The sequence below is a fragment of the Rhinopithecus bieti genome, unplaced genomic scaffold, assembly GCF_001698545.2.
Source record: "Rhinopithecus bieti isolate Rb0 unplaced genomic scaffold, ASM169854v2 scaffold_1455, whole genome shotgun sequence".
NCBI lineage: Eukaryota > Metazoa > Chordata > Mammalia > Primates > Cercopithecidae > Rhinopithecus > Rhinopithecus bieti.
Genome location: NW_016803342.1, coordinates 28,574 through 51,780, shown reverse-complemented (window position 1 = coordinate 51,780; position 23,207 = coordinate 28,574). Strand labels below are relative to the sequence as shown.

The following is a 23,207-nucleotide window of genomic DNA, read 5'->3' as shown; positions in this document are numbered from 1 at the left end:
CCTTAGTTTTCTGGGAAAAAGGTTCACATCATGGTTCCTGGCACCAGCCAGCTGCACCAGCATCTCAGGTTGCTTTCCCAAGGTAGTTGCTGAGATAGGAGTTGGGTCAAGTGTGTATGAAGGGAAGTTACTACATTATGACACTCTTGTACCGAATTTTAGAAGCTTTTAAAAATTGATTAAGTGTTCTCCTGATTTGGGTTTTTTTACATTTTATTACACTGCTCTGAAAATTTCAGCACTAGATCATTGTTTGGGTAGAGGGAGAAAATTGTGGAGTTTCTAATTCCATCGTTTTGGTGACTGAACTCCATGACTTTAAAAATTTACATTTCTTTGATTATAGAAGCAAAGAATCTTTTTACTTCTTTGTGGAACCCTCTGTATTTGTTTTTTGAATTACACATTTCTTTGAGTACTTTTCTCTGAATACCACTTTTAAATATCACAATGTTATTTTTCTTTTAGGGCACGTACTTGATGATAGAGCCTTTCCACTCTTCCTACATCCATTACAGCATCTAGAGACATTTTTGAGTTCACATCTTACCCATTAGTTCTGACCCACACCTCTTTCTGTTTTTCTTGTCCTTTTTAGGTTGTCCGCACAAACCAATGTGCAGGGGAATTTGTCATCACTTTTCCTCGTGCTTACCACAGTGGTTTCAACCAAGGATACAATTTTGCTGAAGCTGTCAACTTTTGCACTGCTGACTGGGTGAGTGGGCATGCAGTGGGCCTGCAGTAGAAAGTATAAAGAATATGGGTAAGGATTATTGTGGATAAGCTAAGCATTGTGGTCTCCAGATAGCCACACAGTCTTGAATGCACTTGCAGCTACCTGCTGGACGCCAGTGCATTGAACACTACCGCCGGCTCCGGCGCTATTGTGTCTTCTCCCATGAGGAGCTCATCTGCAAGATGGCTGCCTTCCCAGAGACGTTGGATCTCAATCTAGCAGTGGCTGTGCACAAGGAGATGTTCATTATGGTTCAGGAGGAGCGACGTCTACGAAAGGCCCTTTTGGAGAAGGTGGGTGGTCAAGACCAGGGCTTAGAGATTTAGTAACATATACCACATTACAGAGACACAGACCAACATTGAGTAACCACTGTGTGCCTAAACTTTTAAGTCATGCATTTTGAAATGGAAAGACAGAGCCTGTATGTGTTTATATTTTTTCTTCCAATTTCTCTGCAGCTATCCTTACAAGGTTGAGTCCACATCAGGGCTCAGTGTTGGCTGAGGTGGGGTGTCCACAGCCCTACTCCTAGTCTTTACAGTATATGTGGGTTGAACACCCCCAGGGCGTCACGGAGGCTGAACGAGAGGCTTTTGAGCTGCTCCCAGATGATGAACGCCAGTGCATCAAGTGCAAGACCACATGCTTCTTGTCAGCCCTGGCGTGCTACGACTGCCCAGATGGCCTTGTATGCCTTTCCCACATCAATGACCTCTGCAAGTGCTCTAGTAGTCGACAGTACCTACGGTGAGCATGGGAACACTGTGGGGACATGGAGGAGGTTACAGAGCTGGGCCAGATGTGTACCCTTCCTGGCTTTCTTCCTCTAGGTATCGGTACACCTTGGATGAGCTCCCCACCATGCTGCATAAGCTGAAGATTCGGGCTGAGTCTTTTGACACCTGGGCCAACAAAGTGCGAGTAGCCTTGGAGGTGGAGGATGGCCGTAAGCGCAGTGAGTGACGGGAAACTGAAGGAACCCTTGTGTAAGCCTTATATCTTTTGGGTATTCACAACCTTCCTTTTCTGCTAACACTGCCTACCTCTTGCAACTTATACTGTCTCTAGGCTTTGAAGAGTTAAGGGCACTGGAGTCTGAGGCTCGTGAGAGGAGGTTTCCTAATAGTGAGCTGCTTCAGCGACTGAAGAACTGCCTTAGTGAGGTGGAGGCGTGTATATCTCAAGTCCTGGGGCTGGTCAGTGGTCAGGTGGCCAGGTATGTGAGAGGAGAAGGCAAAGAACTGTGTGAGTATGTGAAAATGAATAACAAAAATAGATAGACTATAAACACACAATCCCATTTGAGACTGAGGCAGGAGAATTGTTTGAACCCAAGAGGTGGAGGTTGCAGTGAGCCGGGATGGTGTCATTGCACTCTAGCCTAGGCAGCAAGAGCATAACTCCATCTCAAAACAACAACAACAACAAAAGAAAAGCACAGACTCAGCACTTGTCAAGTTTTACCGAGAAAGGGTAGATAACACATGGACAAAAAACAGTATAATATGAACTAGAAGTTACTGAAGTAAATAGTTTCTAACAAAATAATGTGGCAATAAATAAATATACACTAGCAAAATTGCAAAACTAGCAAAATCTTTTCCTACTTCTTAGGAAATCTCATAACATTATGCAGACATCAGAATTTCCACAAAATTTACTTTTAGCTGTGTAATTACTTAAAACTTTAGAGGTTAAAATAATCCTAGGTATTTATTTAACTGTTAGTTTCCAAATGTATATGACAATAGGTACATATACTTTTTACATTGAAAAATCAAGTAAATGATTATGTACAGTCAGGCATCACTTAATGATGGAGATGTGTTTGGAGAAAAGTGTCATTAGGCAGTTTTGTCATTGTTGCACATGCACCGTCTACTTACATAAACCTGGATGATGTGACCTCCTACACACCTAGGCTGTGTGGTAGAGCGTGTTGTTCCTAGGCTGCAAACCGGCACAGCATGATACTGTACTGAATATTGTTGGCAGTTGTAACACAGTGGTGAGTATTTGTGTATCAAAATATCCAAACATATAATTAATACAATAAACTAACTGTGGAAGACATAAAATATGGGGCACTTACCATGAATGAAACTTGCAGGACAGGAAGTTTCTTGGGGTGAGGAACTGACTGATAAGAGAATGTGAAGATCTTGGATATGACTGTACACTACTGTAGACCTAATAAACACTTTACACTTTGACTATGTTAAATTTATGTAAAGGTATCTTTCTTTAGTGGCAAATTAGCCGCAGCTACTGTATATTTTCTTTTAAACTTTTTTTCAGGGTACATGTGTGGGTTTGTTACGTAGGTACACTTGTGTCATGGGAGTTTGTTAACACAGTTTATCACCCAGGTATTAAGTCCAGTACCCCTTAGTTATTTCTCCTGGTCCTCTCCCTCCTCCCACCCTCCACCTTCTGATAGTCCCCCGTATGTGCTGTTCCTTCTGTGCATATATCCATATGTTCTCATCATTTAGCTTCCACATACCAGTGAGAACATGTGGTATTTGATTTTCTCTCCCCGTGTTAGTTTGCTAAGGATAATGGCCTCCAGCTTCATGCATGTTTCTTCAAAGGTCATGATCCTGTTTTTATAATATCTGCATGGAAATTCCATGGTGGATATGTACCACTTTTTCTTTATCCCGTCTATCATTAATGGCCATTTAGATTGATTTCATGTCTTTGCTGTTGTGAATCATGCTGCAGTGAACATAACACCTGCATATGTCTTCATGATAGAACAATTTATATACCTTTGGGTATGTACCCAGTAATTGGATAGCTGAGTCAAATGGTATTTCTGCCTCTAGATCTTTGAGGAATTGCCACACTGTCTTCCACAGTGGTTGAACTAATTTTACACTCACAGCAACCCTGTGTAGGAGTTACTTTTTCTCCGCAACCTCGCCAACACCTACTATTTCCTGACTTTTTCATAATTGCCGTTCTGAATGGTCTTGTCAGGCGGTACCTCGCTATGGTTTTGTTTTGCATTTCTCTGATGATCACTGATGCTGAGTCTTTTTTCATATATCTGTTGGCTGCATGTATGTCTCCATTTGAAAAGTGTCTGTTTATGTCCTTTGCCCACTTTGTAATGGGGTTGTTTTCTTCTTGTAAATTTGGTTAGGTTCCTTTATAAATGCTGGATATTAGACCCTCGTCAGATGCATAGTTTGGAAAAACTGTCTCCCATTCTGTAGGTTGTCCGTTTACCCTGTGTGTAGACAGTTTCTTTGTGCAGGAGCTCTTTAATTCGGACTTGTCAATTTTTGCTATTGTTGCAGTTGCTTTTGGCATCTTCATAATGAAATCTTTCCCCATGGCTATCTCTGGAATGGCATTGCCCAGATTGTCTTCCAGGGCATTTATGGTTTCAGGTTTTAAATTTATGTCTTTAATCCATCTTGAACTGATATTTGTATAAGGCAGGGGTCCTATTGCAGTTTTCTGCATGTGACTCAGCCAGTTACCTCAACAGGATTTACTGAATAGGGAGTCCCCTCCCCATTACTTGTTTTTGTCAGCTTTGTCAAAGATCAGATGGTTGTAGGTGTGCAGCCTCATTTCTGGGCTTTCTATCTGTTTCATTGGTCTTTGAGTCTGTTTTGTAAATTGTTTATTTCATAAACATTTAATTTCTATTTGAATGTTTTACTCTTTTCTAGTAACAGCTTAAAACACAAATGCATCGTAGAGTTGTACAAAAATACTGTCTTTCCTCACGTTGTTCTGTAACAATTTTAGGTTTGTTTTCCATTTTAAGCATTTTGCTAAAATCTAAGATGTAAAGATACACATTGGGCTACGCCTGAACGGAGTCAGATTCTAAATATCACCGTCTTCTCCCATCTGTATCTTATTCTAGTGGAAGGTCTTCAGGGTACTGACACATGTAGAAGGTATCTGTTATGATAACCGTGCCTCCTCCTGGAATACTTCCTTAAGTATCTTTGGGGCTGCCTGACCTTTATTTCAGATATTCTTAAATAGTCCTACTTGTTCTTAACCTCTTTTCTCATTGCTGCCTTTCTTTAAACCATGGAAACTTAAAATTTTAGAGGAAATTTCACTTTTATGGATAACTCCTTTCCCTGCTCAGGTTGAAGAGAGATAAGACTTTTCCAGATTGAATCCATGATACCCATATAATATGCCTTGGGTTTCCATTTTAATCTGTCTCAAGTTTTCCTCATGCATTTAAACTTCCTGACCTCTTCAGTTTTCTTTGTGTTGTAGACAGTTGGAACCAAAGAGTAAGTCTTAAAAGTTCTTATCATGTGGTACTGTTTCGCTTCTAATGTAATGAACTCTCATTTGTTGTCTAGAGTAGATTTATTACTCTGACCATTCTTATCATCACTTAGTCCTCCTTTCTTCCTAACCCTTCCATTGCATTTGTACTTCAGTTTCTGACTTAATAGATGTTTTATGTCACTGTGAAAGCTACTACTACTGAATCCTATTGGCTATTTCTTTTTACATCTCTTCTTCATTCTTTAACTCTTAACTGGATGACTAATGAAAATGTAACTTATGTGGGGACCATTCAAATGTCTGTTTTCTTTTACCACCTATTTGTATTTATTTATAGTCTATCAAATAGTGCTAGCCATCTAGTAACATAGTGGCATGGTATTAAGTAGCCATAGTGTTAGCAGATTACTACTGTTACATTTTCTCAGGAAGCTGGACTCTCTCACTTTGATATCTGTAGTTAGTCTATATTAACTGCTGTCAAAAGCCTACAGGTGTTTTTTCAAATCTTAACTTTACTGGTCAATATCACTGAACTTAGAAAAAAACCTTTATGGATATTAGTGAAATACAAAAGGGAAGGAAGTATGTTAAAATTCTGTAATTTTTTGAAATGTGGCCTTACGAGGTGTTCCTTCTGGTTCCTACAGGATGGACACTCCACCGCTGACCTTGACTGAACTCCGGGTCCTTCTTGAGCAGATGGGCAGCCTGCCCTGTGCCATGCATCAGATTGGAGATGTCAAGGTGAGGAGGGGCCTGACAAGATGGAATTTTTGTTAACAGCAAATACTCAGGAAGTCTGACATGTCAGGAAAGCTTGAGAACCTAGGTATTCTAAGCAACCTTCTCATAATATAACAGGTTCTTTCCTGGAAGTGGTGGAGATGAATGTTTCCATACCATCTCTGTCTTTACAGCATGTAAGGAAATACCCTTCCAGACTGAAATAATTAAAAACTCTGAACAGGAGCCTACGTAAGACTCTGGCTCTTGGGAATGGGATGGAGAGGACTGATTGATTGCTTGATTTCCCTCCTCACAGTAGAGTCTTAGAAAGCTTACTAGAGGGATAAGATTGTATTAAAGTGGGCTTGGAAAAAGAAATTTTAGGTAATTAAAGGAGAAAAGTGTCATTCTAGGTAAACAGAGGGCCTTTGTTATTATCAAGTAGATCATGTTTTAGGATGTGATTGAGAATAAGTGTTAAGCAACAGGAAATGCCTATAAGAGGAGATGAGAAGTGGAGCAAATCTAGGTTGTGGAGTATTTGTGTGGCTAAAGAATCTGCATTTTATCCTATGTCTTTGCAGGATGTCTTGGAACAGGTGGAGGCCTACCAAGCTGAGGCTCGTGAGGCTCTGGCCACACTGCCGTCTAGTCCAGGGCTATTGCAGTCCCTGTTGGAGAGGGGGCAGCAGCTGGGTGTAGAGGTGCCTGAAGCCCATCAGCTTCAGCAACAGGTGGAGCAGGCGCAATGGCTCGATGAAGTGAAGCAGGCTCTGGCCCCTTCAGCCCACAGGGGCTCTCTGGTCATCATGCAGGGGCTTTTGGTTATGGGTGCCAAGATAGCCTCCAGCCCTTCTGTGGACAAGGCCCGGGCTGAACTACAAGAACTGCTGACCATTGCAGAGCGCTGGGAAGAAAAGGCCCATTTCTGCCTGGAGGCCAGGTGGGGTGTAGTCTCTCCCTGTCTGTATTTTGACTGTAATCCTCTGAGTTTTGGGGTGACCCTAAGTGTTTCTATAGGTGCCCTTAGGCAGCAGACTCCCAGTTGGGCATCTACTAAACTCTAAAGGACTGGCATGACATATCATCTCGTCCCATCTATATGACATGTCATGTTGATGTTTCACTGTTGTAAAGGCAACAATTGGGGAAATATTCCTTGGGTGACTTAGGTGAATGGATACAGCCTGTGACTTACAAGAGACCTACATGCCCCCTGCACTGTTACAGAGTTCCTCAGTGTGGCTCCCTTACTCTGTCACACTTTTGTTTCTTGGGTTTTAACAAGGAAACATAGGACTTAAAAAAGGGGCATGTATACCTGTAACGTGTAGTGATAGATTGCTGTTTTTCAAAAAAATTTTAGGCAAAAGCATCCACCAGCCACACTGGAAGCCATAATTCGTGAGACAGAAAACATCCCTGTTCACCTGCCTAACATCCAGACTCTCAAAGAAGCTCTGACTAAGGCACAAGCTTGGATTGCTGATGTGGATGAGATCCAAGTGAGGATCACTATTTTTGCTTTGCTATGTCAGGCCAGCAATTAGAAGAGACACAGTATACCTTACAGTTTTTACTCGGTTGGGTTGTGCTGGAAAGTGAAGTTGGGAAGTTGGAGGATTCCTTGAGAGACCTGAGCATATCAGAATAGGAATGGAGGGAAGAGAAGTATGAATATGGGTGTAGAGCTAAGCAGAGACCATTGATATATAGAAGTGGACAGAAGAAGCAGGATACGACAGAGTTACTTGCCCATGTGTAATTTTTGGTCAGAGCCAATGAAAGTAGGAGTTCTGAGAGAAAAGAGTTTCTATCCCATTTTTCCCTTGCAGAAAACGTCCACAGATTTTCGGCCCTGTGATTATGCAGTACAATACCCAGTATTACTCGGGACAAATTTAGACACAATATTATTGACATAATTTAAATGAACTTTCTTTTTCTCCTATCCCAGAATGGTGACCACTACCCCTGTCTGGATGACTTGGAGGGCCTGGTGGCCGTGGGCCGGGACTTGCCTGTGGGGCTGGAAGAACTGAGACATTTAGAGCTGCAGGTATTGACAGCACATTCCTGGAGAGAGAAGGCCTCCAAGACCTTTCTCAAGAAGAATTCTTGCTACACACTGTTGGAGGTGAGGTCTGGGACCCTGACCCCACAGCCCACTTCTGCATCTGGCCTGGCTGCTGTGAGATGGCGCATATCATGAGAACATAAGTTTTTTAGGGGGCACCTGGGTAGGAAGGAGAGGGTGTGGGAGGTGAGGGAAGCCTGGGCATTTCCTCTCTGTCTGTCTGCCTACCTGCCTTACCTCTCTGTCTGTCTGCCTACCTGCCTTACCTCTCTGTCTGTCTGCCTACCTGCCTTAGGTGCTCTGCCCATGTGCAGACGCTGGCTCAGATAGCACCAAGCGTAGCCGGTGGATGGAGAAGGCGCTGGGGTTGTACCAGTGTGACACAGAGCTGCTGGGGCTGTCTGCTCAGGACCTCAGAGACCCAGGCTCTGTGGTAAGCAGCATGGCCCAAATGGGGAAAAGATGGGTTCTAGGTATCTCCTTGAAAAGAGGAGAGCCAATGATGATAGGGTGTCTGAGCCCTGTTACAGTTCTGGTTTGGGAGCCGGGCATTAGGATGCCAGACAAGGGCGAGGGTGGACTGCTGACCTACTTTCCCCCTCTTCTGGACGTGATAGATTGTGGCCTTCAAGGAAGGGGAAGAGAAGGAGAAGGAAGGTATCCTGCAGCTGCGTCGCACCAACTCAGCCAAGCCCAGTCCACGGACACCATCCCTCATGGCCTCCTCTGCGACTTCTCTGTGTGTGTGTGGGCAGGTGCCAGCTGGGGTGGGAGCTCTGCAGTGTGACCTCTGTCAGGACTGGTTCCATGGGCAATGTGTGTCAGTGCCCCGTCTCCTCACCTCTCCAAGGGCCAGTCTCACCTCATCTCCACTGCTGGCCTGGTGGGAATGGGACACAAAATTCCTTTGTCCACTGTGTATGCGCTCACGACGGCCACGCCTAGAGACAATCCTAGCCTTGCTGGTTGCCCTGCAGAGACTGCCTGTGCGGCTTCCTGAAGGTGAGGCTCTTCAGTGTCTCACAGAGAGGGCCATTGGCTGGCAAGACCGTGCCAGAAAGGCTCTGGCCTCTGAGGATGTGACTGCTCTGTTACGACAGCTGGCTGAGCTTCGCCAACAGCTACAGGCCAAACCTAGATCAGAGGAGGCCTCGGTCTACACTTTAGCCACTGCCTGTGACCCTATCAGAGGAGGCATTGGCAACACTGTTTCTAAGGTGAGCTTTCCAGGCTGGCCATTGTCCTCACATTTAGGTCTTCTAGCCCCTGTCCTCCTCTTGGCTCCAGTTTTGTCCCTGTTCCTTGATTTTCAGTCTCCTTTGGCCTAGCCTCTTTGCCCCATTCTAAACCTATCCAGATCCCTAGACTCTACTCCCTGTTGGAAGCATGGGTCTACAATCCTTCAGGAGGTAGAGGCTCCCAAGTTTTGGGGTTGTGGGAGGAAAGATAGGACCTGATCCATCAGCTCATTTATCATTACCCATTCTTTTTTCCCTGATAGGTCCAAGGGCTGCTGGAGAATGGAGACAGTGTGACCACTCCTGAGAACATAGCTCCAGCAAAGGGCTCTGGTAAGACTGGTGTGGTTTGGGTAGGCTCTTGGGTACACATAACCGAGTGACCCTTGTATTTGTCAGCTCTGTTGTGGCCATGGAGGATAAGACCAAGAGTGACCTCTAACCCAGTCTGTCCCTGCACCCCTAACCCCATCGCCTTCCGCCCAGACCTGGAGCTACTGTCCTCACTGTTGCCGCAGTTGACTGGCCCTGTGTTGAAGCTGCCTGAGGCAATCCAGGTTTCCCTGGAGGAGCTCATGATGGAAGGGGACCTGCTTGAGGTGACTCTGGATGAAAACCACAGCATCTGGCAGCTGCTGCAAGCTGGACAGCCTCCAGACCTGGACAGAATTCGCACACTTCTGGAGGTAGGAAGGGGGTCATGGGCAGGGCAGGAGATTAGGTTCCAGCAGGCAGGGATCCCAGTACTGACCTTTTTCTGCTTCTGTGGGTATGATTGCAGCTGGAAAAGCTTGAACATCAAGGGAGTCAGACAAGGAGCCGGGCTCTGGAGAGGCGACGGCGGCGGCAGAAGGTGGATCAGGGTGGAAAGGTTGAGGATCTTGTTCAACAGGAGCTGCAGTCAAAAAGGGCTCGGAGCTCAGGGATTACGTCTCAGGAGGGCCAAAAAAAAGAACATTTTCAGGAGAAAGCAGACTGTGAAAATATATTCCTGACACCTTCCACAGACAACAGCTCTTTCTTGAAAAGAAACCGAAATAACTTACAACACAAGGATCCAGGCTCCTCAGCTGCTTGTCCTTCTTTAATGCCTTTGCTACAGCTCTCCTGCCATGATGAGCAAGAGTTGTGACAGTGGCACCAAAGGTCATTTGTGGTAGTTTTTGTTTGTTTCGTAACTCTTACTGTCTTCTGGCCTGGACCTCAAAAGGAGCTTCTTGTCTGTTGATGATATTTCACTGCCAATATTTGATATCCTCACTCCTAGAGAGTTACTGTTTAAAGGTTGGTTATTAAAGTCCAGACCCTGATGCTCAGAAATGTCTTGCCAGCAACATTCCTGCTAGCATACAGGAGTGATTTTGTAAGCCAGTTTCATTCTAATCTGAATAGGGACAAACAAATCTTGAGGAAGCCCAGCTGCACCCCTTTATTTTTTTCCCCACCACCCTCTNGTCTTCTGGCCTGGACCTCAAAAGGAGCTTCTTGTCTGTTGATGATATTTCACTGCCAATATTTGATATCCTCACTCCTAGAGAGTTACTGTTTAAAGGTTGGTTATTAAAGTCCAGACCCTGATGCTCAGAAATGTCTTGCCAGCAACATTCCTGCTAGCATACAGGAGTGATTTTGTAAGCCAGTTTCATTCTAATCTGAATAGGGACAAACAAATCTTGAGGAAGCCCAGCTGCACCCCTTTATTTTTTTCCCCACCACCCTCTTTCTGTACTTCAATTTTTGTTTGTTTGTTTTTTGTTTTTTTGTCCCTGTTGTAAAATATTTTGGTGCTTCAAAACTTATACTTTCATCGTACCTCCTTTTCTTTTCTCTCCTTGGGTCTTATTGTAAAAGAAAACAGTGTATGGTATAATTACTTCTAAAGACCGACAAGAATAGAGAAAAAAGAATTTCATGACTCTACCTGTGGTCTATTTTAATTTGATTTCTTAAAATAAAACATTTAGTGTGTTCGGAGACTGTGAATATGATTTGAACTTCTCAAAGTGTAAGACTGAAGGACTGAGGTTAGGAAACAACAGTAGCATGGGTCAACGTAATTTTTAATAGTGGGGAAGGGTAGATTTTACTTGGAAAACATACATGAGACTTGGGCCAAAGTTAATGTTTTCTCAAAGGATGTCCAGTTGACCCAGCGCCAGCAATAGAAAACTTACCTGTTCTACACTTCATTGCTTTGTGCTTTTTATTGAAAATCTGTTTGCTGGACTTGGGTGTGCCAGTATCTGAGTTATTTGTTGTGTTACATCGTTGAACTGTGTGTCTGTTCCCTGTGGCCAGATCACAATGTCTTGGTTGCAGTCACTTTATAGTAAGTCTTGCGATAGAGTAGACAGATTTGTCTCACTTTATTCTTTTTCTGATTGTTTTAGCAAATTAAGTTCCCAGCTCTCTTTTTCAGTATGTAGTTGCTTTTGTGTCCTAAATCTGATAGACTTGCACTGACAAAAGTTATCTCCCTCAGTATTTTCTGTTCTTTCATATGGTGAATGTAATAGCTAATCTAAATCATTTGTTGTAAGAATTCAGTGGGATTGATGCGTAAATATTTCAGGTGAAACCACTATATCACTATACCACTAAATCAATTCATGGTTCTTGTGTCTCTCTTGATAATCTAATAATATAGACTGTATTATACTTCTCTTAACCCCTTTTAGTGAACACATTCTGTCATCCTGGATTGAATCTCTTGCTTTTCCACCTGTTCCTTCTGATCTCAGTCAGTGTAGATCACATGATTTCCCATAGCAATTTCTCATGTCTATAATCATACCTACCTTCCTTATTGTCTACTCTTTTCACCTCTTTCTTTGATACTGTCATAGGTAACTGTAATTAGCTTTCCCAGTAACAAAGCTATGCTTGATGATGACCTAGTAGAGTAGAAATTTCTTCACCTGTCTAAACAGAATGTGCTATACCTTACCACACCATAGGAAACAGATAAAATAAATAGAAAATCCTAAGATAATTTATCTAGATAGGAGAATTGTCTTCTAAACTTATTTTTTCTTCTCCTCCATAAATAGGAAGAAACATTCATGATTCTCAAGCCATTACAGAATCTCTGACACTTATTAAAGGAAAATTCTGATGAGGCATTGATGAGAACTTCTGCCTACAAAAATCTCACTAAAGTTCTAATCACAAATTGTTCACATACTTCGCAGTGAGCAGGCAATCCAAAGTTAGGACAGTTGTACACCTTTCTTAGGTTGCCTCCACTAATTGAGGTTGTATTTGACTTGGGCCAATTCTGAACTTTTGAAACCGTACACAAGGATGCAGCACAAAGTTTTTGCACATAGGCTAGAATTTACTTTGTGATTAGAGGTTAGTTACATGTTCATTAAGAAACATCATCAAATCTGCAACAAAAACTGAATTTCACAGGGCATAGAGTATTCTCTGAGATAATTCTAATTCAGAAAAAAAGAATTTAATCTTGGTCTAAAAAAGTTGTAATAAAACTTTACCACTGGTAAGCCAGCTGTGTTAGGCTCTTCTGTGAGAAAAAATATCTCAGACTGGGCAATTTATAAATTTAATGTATTGCTCACAGTTCACATCGTAAATATATACAGCACAAACCTGTGCCATACCTGGGCCCATTTCAGCCACAGTTGGCAGAGCCAAGGAGTGCTGCTCCAAAATTCAGGAAATCAAGGTTTGGGGTAGTACTTCACAGTGAGCCCCAGGTCCAAGGGCACCCTGGGCCTCCCCTTTAAAACTCACTGCTTTCAAGATACTAACACTCTGGGCCTGTGATGGGTATGACATTATCAAAGAACTCCAAAATGTCTTATGATAATTCTTGTTAGGAAGAATAGCATCTGACTCCCTTGTATCTGCTAATCTTATGAAATGTTCCTGTGGACACACACCTGTTTTCTCCTGAACACACCTTTTTGTTCTTAACATGGCCCAGCTGAGAATTTTCCAAATCTGAATTACAAATTTCATCTTTAATTTGTTTCTCCTCATATTTTACTGTAAGCAATCAAGAGAACCATGCCACACCCTTAACTGTTTGTTTAGTTACTTCTTCCACGTCTTAGTTTCATCACTGTTCATTTCTGCCTTTCAGAAACACTAGGACAGAAAACTCAGCCAAGTTCATTGACACTTTATAACAAGTGTGGCCTTTCTCCAGTTTCCAATAAGATAATCTTTATTAATCTAACTGGCCATCAGATTTTTTTCTTCACCCAGTTTTTTTTATTTTGAAAAGTTTCAAGATTTCATAATTTGAACAGGACAGTGAACATCTTTCTGTCCTTCACATAGATGTACCAGTTAATATTCTGTGCCACATTGACTGTCTCCTCTATATATCTCTTGCATGCATACACACACACACATACATACGCATTTTTTGATAAACCCTTTGTAAGGAAGTTCCAAAGCCAATGTAATTCACTCCTAACTTCTTAATTATTTCCTAAGAAGGACATTCTCCTACCTATTTTCATTCATCCTTAAGATAATGATGTTCATCTCCCAGTTGCTATGATTCTCATAAGCCAGTGAGAAAAATGGTGCCTGTTTTCCCTGTAACATAGGATTCACTCAATGGAATTGATAAATTCTACTCTACCTACTTCACAAGGTGCATTGCCAGAGTTATGCTCTCTGTAAGCCTCTCAAAGAATAGGAAGTATTGCTGCCCTCCAAAAGTTTAAAGTGCTGTAGCAAATGTTGGCAAATCCGATACAATAATACATATGCAAGTAGTTAAATTTTATCAACTTATAGTGCCATGATATACATGGAAGATACTATTTTTCTCTCTTTGTTAATTATTTTTTTCAAAGAAAATGGGATTTAGGAAAACGGGAAAGCGTGAAAAAACACCAAAGGGACTGTAGTAGCATTTGGAAAACAATGACAGTTTTTTAAAGATGTTTGAAGAAATACTGACTATGTCTTAAAACTATTTTTTTTTCTTATCAGAGGAATATATTATGATTGTACTGCCTTGTAATTTCAAGTATTGTGCACCCTATTAACTAGTTTTCTTTTAAAAAAAAATTAATCTGCATATAACCTTCCTTTTTTCCTTCAACTTTTAAGTTCTAGGGTACACGCGCAGGATGTGCACGTTTGTTACATAGGTAAACCTGTGCCATGGTGGTTTGCAGCACACATAATTCCATCACCTAGGTATTAAAGCCTGCATGCATTAGCCATTCTTCCTGATGCTCTCCCTCCCTGATGCCAGAACCCCTTGCCACTGACAGGTCCCCATGCATTTTATTCCCCTCTCCCCGCCCGTGTGTTCTTAACATTCACCTCCCACTTGTGAGAACATGCAATGTTTGGTTTTCTGTTTCTGCATTCGTTTTGCTGAGGAAAACGGCTTCCAAATCTATCCATTTCCCTGTAAAGGATGTGATCTGGTACTTTTTATGGCTGCATTGTATTCCATAGTGTATATGTACCATATTTTTTTTATTTAGTCTATCATTGATGGGCTTTTGGGTTACCATGTCTTTGCTGTTGTGAACAGTGCTGCAATGAACATACATGTGCATGTATCTGTATAAAAGAGTAATTTATATTCCTTGGGGTATATGCCCAGTAAGAATCATGGTACTGACTCTTCCAATCCATGAGCATGGAATGTTTTTCCATTTGTTTGTGTCCTCTCTGATTTCCTTGAGCAGTGGCTTGTGTTCTCCTTGAAGAGGTCCTTCATTTCTCTTGTTAGCCATTTTCCTAGACATTTCACTCTCTTTTTAGCATTTGTGAATGGGAGTTCATTAATGATTTGGCTCTAGGTTTGCCTGTTGTTGGTGTATAGGAATGCTTGTGATTTTCACATTGATTTTGTATCCTGAGACTTTGCTGAAGTTACTTATCAGTTTAAGTAACGTTTGGCCTGAGACTGTGGGACAATTTGAATTCCAGACTCTTCCTAATTGAACACTCTTCATTTCTTTCTCTTGCCTGATTGCCCTGGCCAGAACTTCCTAAATTGTTAAATAGGAGTGGTGAGAAAGGGCATCCTCGCCTTGTACAGGTTTTCAAACTTTGATACTGGCTGTGGAATTGTCTTAAATGGTTATTACTGTTTTGAGGTATGTTTCTTCAATACCTACTTTATTGAGTTTTTAATATGAAAGGATGTTGAATTTTATTGAAGGCCTTTTCTGTGTCGAGGTAATCCTGTGTTTTTTGCCTTTGATTCTATTTATGTGATGAATTACATTTTTGATTTGCATATGTTGAATCAACCTGGGATCCTGGGAATGAACCTGACTTGGTTGTGGTGGTTAAGCCTTTTGGTATGCTGCTGTATTTGGTTTACCAATATTTTATTGAGGATTTTTGTGTCTATGTTCATCAGGGATGTTGGCCTGAGTTTTTTTATTGTACCTCTGACAGGATTTGGTATCAGCATGATACCAAATACAGTCACTGGCTGTATTTCTACCAGACTTCCAGTCACAACCATTTACATAATGTGTAAGAAGACTGAGGCTGTGTCTACAGCTCTCTTTTTCTGAGTCCTCATGAGAGTCATCCTCATGGTCTGTCCATGATAAAATAGGCTTTCTGCAACATGTTCCTTTATATTTTTCCAGTCTCTTCCCCATAATTCCTTTTGAAGATATTTCCATATTTTCAGGCGTTTCATATAGCAGCACTTCACTCTGCTTACCAATATCTGCCTACGTCTCTTCCTGCTGCTATAAAAAATTGCCTTACACACAGTCATCTATAAACAGCATAAATTTAATAGTGACAGGTGAGACTGGAAAGTCCAAGATCAAGGCACAACAGCTGGTTGGTCTGGTGAAGGGTGCTCTCTCCTTTCTCAATAGTACGTTGAATGCTGTGTCCTCACTTGGCTGGTGGATGGACAAGAGGACTAGCAAGTTTGTTCCCTTCACCCCTTGCATGAGGTGGTTAATACTTTTATGAAGGCTCCACTCTGATGACCTGGTCATCTACCACTTAATATTGTCATGTTGAGTTTCGAGTCTCAAAATGAATGCTATCAAACTGTATGGTAGGGTAAGTGGGATATTTCAACTGCATTTTGATGAAATTCTATGGAATGGATAATGTTTAGGTTGATAAAAGTGAGTACAGATCACAATTAATGCTATTGTTACAGAAACATGTTATGCTCAAATATTTTCTGCATAGTACCTGCAGATAACTGAAATACAGTGAACAACTATTGACTTTAAACATCACATATTTGCACAGGGTTGTAAAATGTCTGTGTTGTACACCTATTTTTGCTACAATTTCTAGCTTATTTTAGCATACTCAACTCCAGATTGTCCTGAATTTGTTTTCTCAGCTTCTTTAAAAATTATCTCCTGCTATAGATTAAATATTTATGTCCCCCCAGAATTCATATGCTGAAGCCTAATCCTTAATTTGATGGCATTCTGGTAGTGGGACCATTGGGAGGTGGTGAGGTCATAAGAGCAGAGCCCTTGTGAATGGAATTTGTACCCTTATAAAGGTACCCCAGAGAGTTCCCTGTACCTTCCACTGTGGGAGAACACAGCAAGATCCACTGTGAACCAGGAAGTTGACACTCCACAGATAACCAAGTTTATCACCTCCTTGTGGTTGCCAGCATTTGGAGCTATGAGAAATAAATGCAGTATCTACAACTGTGAAAAATAAATGTCTTTTGCTTATAGCCCACATAGTCTAAGGTAAGTTTTTATAACAGCCCAAATGGTCTAGCATGTTGCCTATTAATGTTTCATACAAAGCATACAAGACTAATTCTATAGTTACTTCCAGCTTTACAATGGTTCCTAAAATGCAAAAATGAGCACTACTACTAATGTCTGTCAACTTAAGAGTGAAGGAAATTCATTTGCCATTATTTATTTTGTGTTCATTGCATTTCTCAGTGTTTTCAACTCTTCAATCTACTGTTTTTTCCAAAACACTAATTGTCTTTATTTTCTCGGGACACAGTTCCTAAGCTGCTGCAATCAGACACAGTGTAATTCAATATTAGTAAATTTCCATGCCTCCTTGGCCACCATGTTGACTATTTGGAAACATACTTTTAATTCCATCCTAATACCATTTTTTATTTTTGTGAATAAATTCTGCTGTGATGAGATACAAATTTTCTGCTCTTTCTAACCACAGCTTTCCTATGAATTGAAAATATGAATGTTTAGTTAGTGCCCTCTTTTCTTATTTTGAGTGCTTCTCTTTTATTTCTTTCCTTTTTTTTTTTTTCCCTACCTACTATACTTGCATTCCTGTATTTACAGTATCTTATTTATCACAATTCCCATTTTGAACAAAGGTTACTAAAACTAAAGGCATCTGTTTAAAACTTTGTCCCACGTTGATCAACAGATTTCTTTTTTCATACTCCCCCTCCACCCACCCTTTGCCCTCTGGTAACAATCAATCAGCTCTTTACTTATATGAGTTAAACTTTCTTAGAGTTCATGTATAAGTGAGATATTGTGACACTGGTTTTTCTGTGTCTGGCTTATTTCACTTAACATAACATCCTCCAGGTTTATTCTCATCCCAAATGAGAGAATCTGCCTCTGCCCCCTATTTTAAGGGTAACTAATAATTTCATTGCAATTACTATTACATAATATTATTCCATTACTATTAGGAATACATAAGTGTCCACCATCAGATGAATGGTTTTCTAACGGTGGACACTTATAGTAACCTCCCTATCTTAGCTATTGTAAATAGTGCAGCAATGAACATGGGAGCACAGATGTATCTCCAACATAACCAATCATTGTTTTCACATATACCCAGAATTGGCATTGCTGAATTATTTGGTAATCCTATTTTTAATTTTTAGGAACTTTAATGATGTTTTTTATAGTGGCTATATTAACTTCCATTCCCACAAATAGCACACAAGAGTTCCCTTTGCTCCACACCTTCACCAACACTTCTTATCTTTTGTCTTTTTTATAATAACCATTCTATCAGGGATGTACGGTAATAACCCGCTGTGGTTTTGACTTACATTTTTGTAACAATTAGTTACAATGAGCATTCTGTCATATACCTGTTGGCCATTTCTATGGCTTTATGGAGAAGTGTCCATTTTTGTCCTTTGCCCATATTTTGACTGGCTTATTTTCTTGGCATTAAATATGTTTCAGTTTTTTTTTTGTTTTTTTGCATTTTGGATACCAGCCTCATATCAGATGTATGGCTTGGAAATATTTTCTTTCAGTTGACAGGTGGTCTCTTTAGCCTGTTGTTTTCTTTACTGTGCAGAAGCCATTTTGTTTGTTGATTTTTGCTTTTGTTCTCTGTGCTTTGAGGTCATCTCCAAGAAATGCTTTCCCAGAGCAATTGTTGTGGAGCATTTCTTCTGTTTTCCTTCAGTGCTTTCACGGTTTCATGTCTTACGTTTAAAAGCCTTTAATACATGTTCCATTGATTTTTCTGTATGGTATGAGATAAGCGTCCAGTGCCAGTCTTCTGCTCGTGGGAATCAAGTTCTCCCAACACAGTTTCTTTAAGAGACAGTGCTTTTCTCATTTTGTGGTCTTGACATGTCAAAAATCACTCCATCATAAATGCTTGGGTTTATTTCTGGACTCTACATGTGTCTGTATTATACCAATACCTTGAGGTTTAGTTAACCATTCCTTTGTAATCATTTTTGAAATCAGGTGGTGTGATTCCTCCAGCTTTGCTGTTTTGCTATTGATCATTTTACTGAGGTCTTCTGTTGTTCCATACAAATTTGAGGCTTATTTTTTCTATCTTTACAAATAAAGACATTGGAATTTTGATAGGGGTTGCATTGTGTCTGAAGACCTCTCAGGATACTAGGGACATGTTTCTTCTTTTTTATTTCTTTTTTTTTTTTTTTTTGAGATGGAGCTTCGCTCTTGTTGCCCAGTCTGGAGTGCAGTGGTGTAATCATGGCTCACTACAACTTCTGCCTTCCAGTTTCAAGCGATTCTCTTGCCTCAGCCTCTCCAGTAGCTGGGATTAAAGGCACCCACCACCATGCCTGACTGATTTTTGTATTTTTAGTAGAGATGGGGTTTCATCGTGTTGGCCAGGCTGGTCTTGAACACCTGATCTCGTAATCGCCCACCTCGGCCTTCCAAAGTGCTGGGATTACAAGTGTGAGCCACTGCACCCAGGTGATAGTATGGATATTTTAACAGTACTTTCTCCTGACCATAAAAGGGGTATGTTGTATATTTGTATCATCTACCACTTCTCTTTTCAATGTTTTATAGTTTTCAGAATGCACCTTCTTGGTTAAATGTACTGCTAGGTATTTTTTAAGATGATACTATTATTCAAGTTGTTTCTTAATTTTTTTAAAAAAATATTTATTACTGTGCAGAAATGCTGCTGATTTTTATGTATAGATTTTTAACCTGCAACTTTTGCATTCATTTATCAGTTTTCAACAGTTGTTTATTACAAACTGTTAATAAACAATAATAAATAATAATAAATAATAAATAAATAAATCCTTAAGGATTTCTATACACAAGATTATGTCATTGTCAGAGACCGTTCTAATTTTTTCTTTCTATCTGAATGTCTTCTATTCCTTACTTTTGTTGGTGGTGGTTGTAGTGAGTGTCTAATTGCTGTGATTAGATCTTCCAGTAAGGTGTTCAACACAGTACCACCACATCTATTCACATCAGAATACAAGTGATGAGAGTGGGTATCTTTGTTGTGTTGTTGATCTTCCAGAAAAACACCCTGTTTCACTGTTATTATGATGAGTAAACTGTGGGTTTTGTATTCTTTTGTTCCTAGTTTATTGAGAATTTATATTTTGAAAGTATAAGGAATTTGTTGAAATGCTTTCTTTGCATCTAATGAGATGGTTGTATGGTTTTTTTGTTCTTCATTATGTTATAATGGCATATCAGGTTTTTTTCTTTGCATATGTTGAACCACTATTTGCATCCCAGGGATGAATACCACTTGATCATGGTGAATGACCCTATCAGTGTACTGTTGAATTCAGTTTTCTAGTATATTCTTGAGGATGTTTACATCAAACTTTATCAGAGATACTGGCCTACAATTTTCTTTTCTTGTGTCCTTCTTTGCCTTTTGTATCAGACTGATATCTAGCCTCATAAAAGTCAATGAAAAGTCTCCCTTCAGTTTTTTTGGAAAACCTTGAAAAGATTGGTTTAAGTGAGAGACAGGACTAGCTGGATTTCCTAGGCCGACTAAGAATTCCTAAGCCTAGCTGGGGAAGTTGACTGCACCTGCCTTTAAACATGGGGCTTGTAACACAGCTCACACCCAACCAATCAGGTAGTAAAGAGGGCTCACTAAAATACAAATGAGGGTAAAAGCAGGAGTTTAAGAAATAGTCAAATCATATATTGGCTGAGAGCACGGGTGGAGGAACAATGATCGGGATATAAATCCAGGCATTTGAGCAGGGAGTGGGCAACCCCCTTTGGGTCCCCTCCCATTGTGTGAGAACTCTGTTTTCACTCTGTTAAATCTTGCAACTGCACACTCTTCTGGTCCATGTTTGTTCAGGCTCAAACTTAGCTTTCACTTACTGTCCAGCACTGCTGAATGCCAGTATCGCAGACTTGCTGTTGACTCCCACCCCTCCAGATCTGGCAGGGTGTCTGCTGTGAGGTGCCCACTGCTGCTCCTGATTAGGCTAAAGGTTTGCCATTGTTCCTGCATGGCTAAGTGCCAGGTTCATCCTAATCAAACTGAACACTGGTCGCAGGGTTCCACAGTTCTCTTCCGTGACCCATGCCTTCTAACAGCTATAACACCCACTGCATGGCCCAAGGTTCCATTCCTTGGAATCTGAGAGGCCACGAACCCCAGGTCAGAGAACAAAAGTCTTGCCACCATCTTGGGAGCTCTAAGAACAAAGACCCACCGTTAACATTAGGTCCTCATTAAATGTTTGGTAAAATTTACTCATGAACTCACCAGGCTTTGATTCAGTGGAAGACTTGTATTGCTAATTCCATCTCCTTATGTATATGATCTGTTAAGATTTTCTATTTTTTTTCTGATTCATTTGGTAGATTCTCCTTGTCTATGCATTTACCTATTTCTTGAGGGTTTTCCAATTTGGGAGCAATAATTGTTCATAGTAGTCTCAGGATTCTTTGTATTTTTGTGGTATCAGTTGTAATGTCTTCTCTTTTGAACTGTATTCATTTGACTCATCTTTTTCATCTTTTTAAGTTAGTCTGGCTAACGTATGCTGTTTTATCACCTTAGTGAACCAATGCTTCTTTGCTTAGTTGCATTGATCTTTTCCGTTGTCTTTCTGCTCCCTATTTGTGTATTTCTGCACTTTCTTATTTTCTTCCTTCTCCTGATTTTCACTTGTGTTGACTGTTCTTTTTTATATTCTTGAGATGTAACCATAAGTTATCTATTTGATATCATTTTGGATATGGGCATGTATTGCTATAAACTTCCCTTTTGGAACTGCTTTTTCTTCATTGTTTAAATTCTGATGTGTTGTGGTTTTATTTTTATTCATCTCATAAGACTTACCTTTTACAGTTAAAATGCTCTAATTTAAGCTGATAGTACCTTAATTTTATACCTCATGAAGACTCTTGTTTTGTTTCATATTTTCTGTATTTTGCTGTTGAAGGGAAAATTATATTATTATCTGGTAGGGTATATCTAGTCTAAAGTATTGTTCAAATCCACTAATTCAATAGAACTGTTGGTTCTATTGAAATCTCCCATTGTTACTAAATTGCAGTTTGTAGAATCTTTCCAATCTATTACATCCTTTATATATGTAGGTACACTGATGAAAGGAGTGGGGATTTTTATAATTGGTACAGCATTTTAATTAAATGACCCCTTTATCATAATATAATAATATTCCCTCACTCTCTTTACAGCTTTTGACTGAAAGTCTTTTTTTCTGATATGAGTATAGCAACATCTACTCTTTCGTGATCAACTTCTACTTGCTATAGCTTTTTTAATCTCTTTACTGTCAGTCTCTGTGCGTTGTTAAGTTTAAGTTAAGTCTAAGTCTGGTGAGTGGCACCATATTGTTTTATTTTTTTTATTTTTATTTTTTAATCTATCTTTCCTTTCTGTGTCTTTTGATTTAAGAATCCATGTAGTTAAGAACTTACTACAGGCATTTTGTTAATTTTTGACTGACTGTTTTGATCTCTTCTACACTTGCAGTCTTTGTTTTTGATTAGTTGTGTTATTTCAACGTTACATTTTTGTCTCTTGTGTAACTACTAGAGATTTGTTTTCTATTACCTGGCTTGGTTTTTATGTAAAGCATCTTATATTGTTCTAATTTAAGCTGCTAATACGTTAGTTTTATTACTATATGAAGACTCTACCTTTTCATTTCCCATGTTTTATGCTACTAATGTTATACTATGCAACTGTTTGTACTGGGTATCCACTAAGGAGTTGTGTGTCGTATAGTTGTTATTAATACATTTGCTTTTTATATTTGTATACTAATTTTAATAGTAATTTAAACATTACTTTTAGAGTAGGAGAGTATACTGTATTGACTGTTCATTTACCTTTACTGGAGAGCCATATGTTTTGTTATTATTATTTATCATGATTTTGTTTCACATGGAAGAACCCTTTAGACATTTCTTGTAAGTCTTGTGTCATGGTGACAAACTTTCTCAGATTTTGTTTGTGTTAAAATATACTTACCTCTTTTTTATTGCTGAAATACAGCTTTGCAGTTTAGAGTATTTTTTAATAGCTTTTTTTAAAATTTTATTTTAGCACTTTCAGCATGTCATCCCACTTTCTCCTCACTTGCAAGTACTTTGTTAAGAAGTTTCCTGATAGCCTTACCGAGAAGACCCCTTTGAGTTTATCCTCTTGCTGCTTTCAAGATTCTTTTCATCTTTGATTTTTATAATTTGATTAATGCATCTTGGAGTATTTCTTTTAAAATTCATCCTAACTGTGGCATTTTGAATTTCTTGAGTTCATATCCCTCCTAGAATTTGGGAAATGTTTGTACAATACATATTTAAGCTTCCTGCTCTTCTGTCTCTCCTCTTTTGGGTGCACTCGTAATTGTTATATTTATGCACGGATGTGGTGCCACAGATCACTTTTAACTTTTTTCTTTTTTCTTTTTTTTTTTTTT

The 23,207-nt window shown here is 39.9% G+C and overlaps 1 protein-coding gene across 2 annotated transcripts; it reads left to right on the top strand.

Annotated features, from left to right (window-relative positions):
• The first annotated feature begins 604 nt into the window (after positions 1 to 604).
• LOC108532639 (lysine-specific demethylase 5D) lies at positions 605 to 10,505 on the top strand. Of its 2 annotated transcripts, XM_017876824.1 has the most exons (14): positions 605 to 718; positions 838 to 1,032; positions 1,308 to 1,489; positions 1,573 to 1,697; positions 1,811 to 1,958; positions 5,671 to 5,767; positions 6,334 to 6,692; positions 7,116 to 7,254; positions 7,707 to 7,886; positions 8,122 to 8,259; positions 8,444 to 9,043; positions 9,328 to 9,397; positions 9,551 to 9,750; positions 9,846 to 10,505. In XM_017876824.1, the coding sequence occupies exons 2-14, from the start codon at positions 922 to 924 to the stop codon at positions 10,194 to 10,196; spliced, it is 2,700 nt and encodes an 899-aa protein (XP_017732313.1). In that variant the 5' UTR covers positions 605 to 718; positions 838 to 921; the 3' UTR covers positions 10,197 to 10,505. The 2 variants fall into 2 exon arrangements, 1 of the variants encoding a protein (XP_017732313.1); XR_001886508.1 differs by lacking the exon at positions 605 to 718 and having other exon boundaries at positions 922 to 1,032; positions 9,583 to 9,750; positions 9,846 to 9,924.
• Positions 10,506 to 23,207: the final 12,702 nt, after the last annotated feature.

Bases quoted from the DNA above. Each gene is read 5' to 3' on its own strand.
- LOC108532639 (XM_017876824.1), top strand. From the start codon at position 922: ATGGCTGCCTTCCCAGAGACGTTGGATCTCAATCTAGCAGTGGCTGTG. The intron at 6,693-7,115 runs GTGGGGTGTAGT...AAAAAATTTTAG, and splicing joins CATTTCTGCCTGGAGGCCAG to GCAAAAGCATCCACCAGCCA. The intron at 9,398-9,550 runs GTAAGACTGGTG...CCTTCCGCCCAG, and splicing joins AGCTCCAGCAAAGGGCTCTG to ACCTGGAGCTACTGTCCTCA.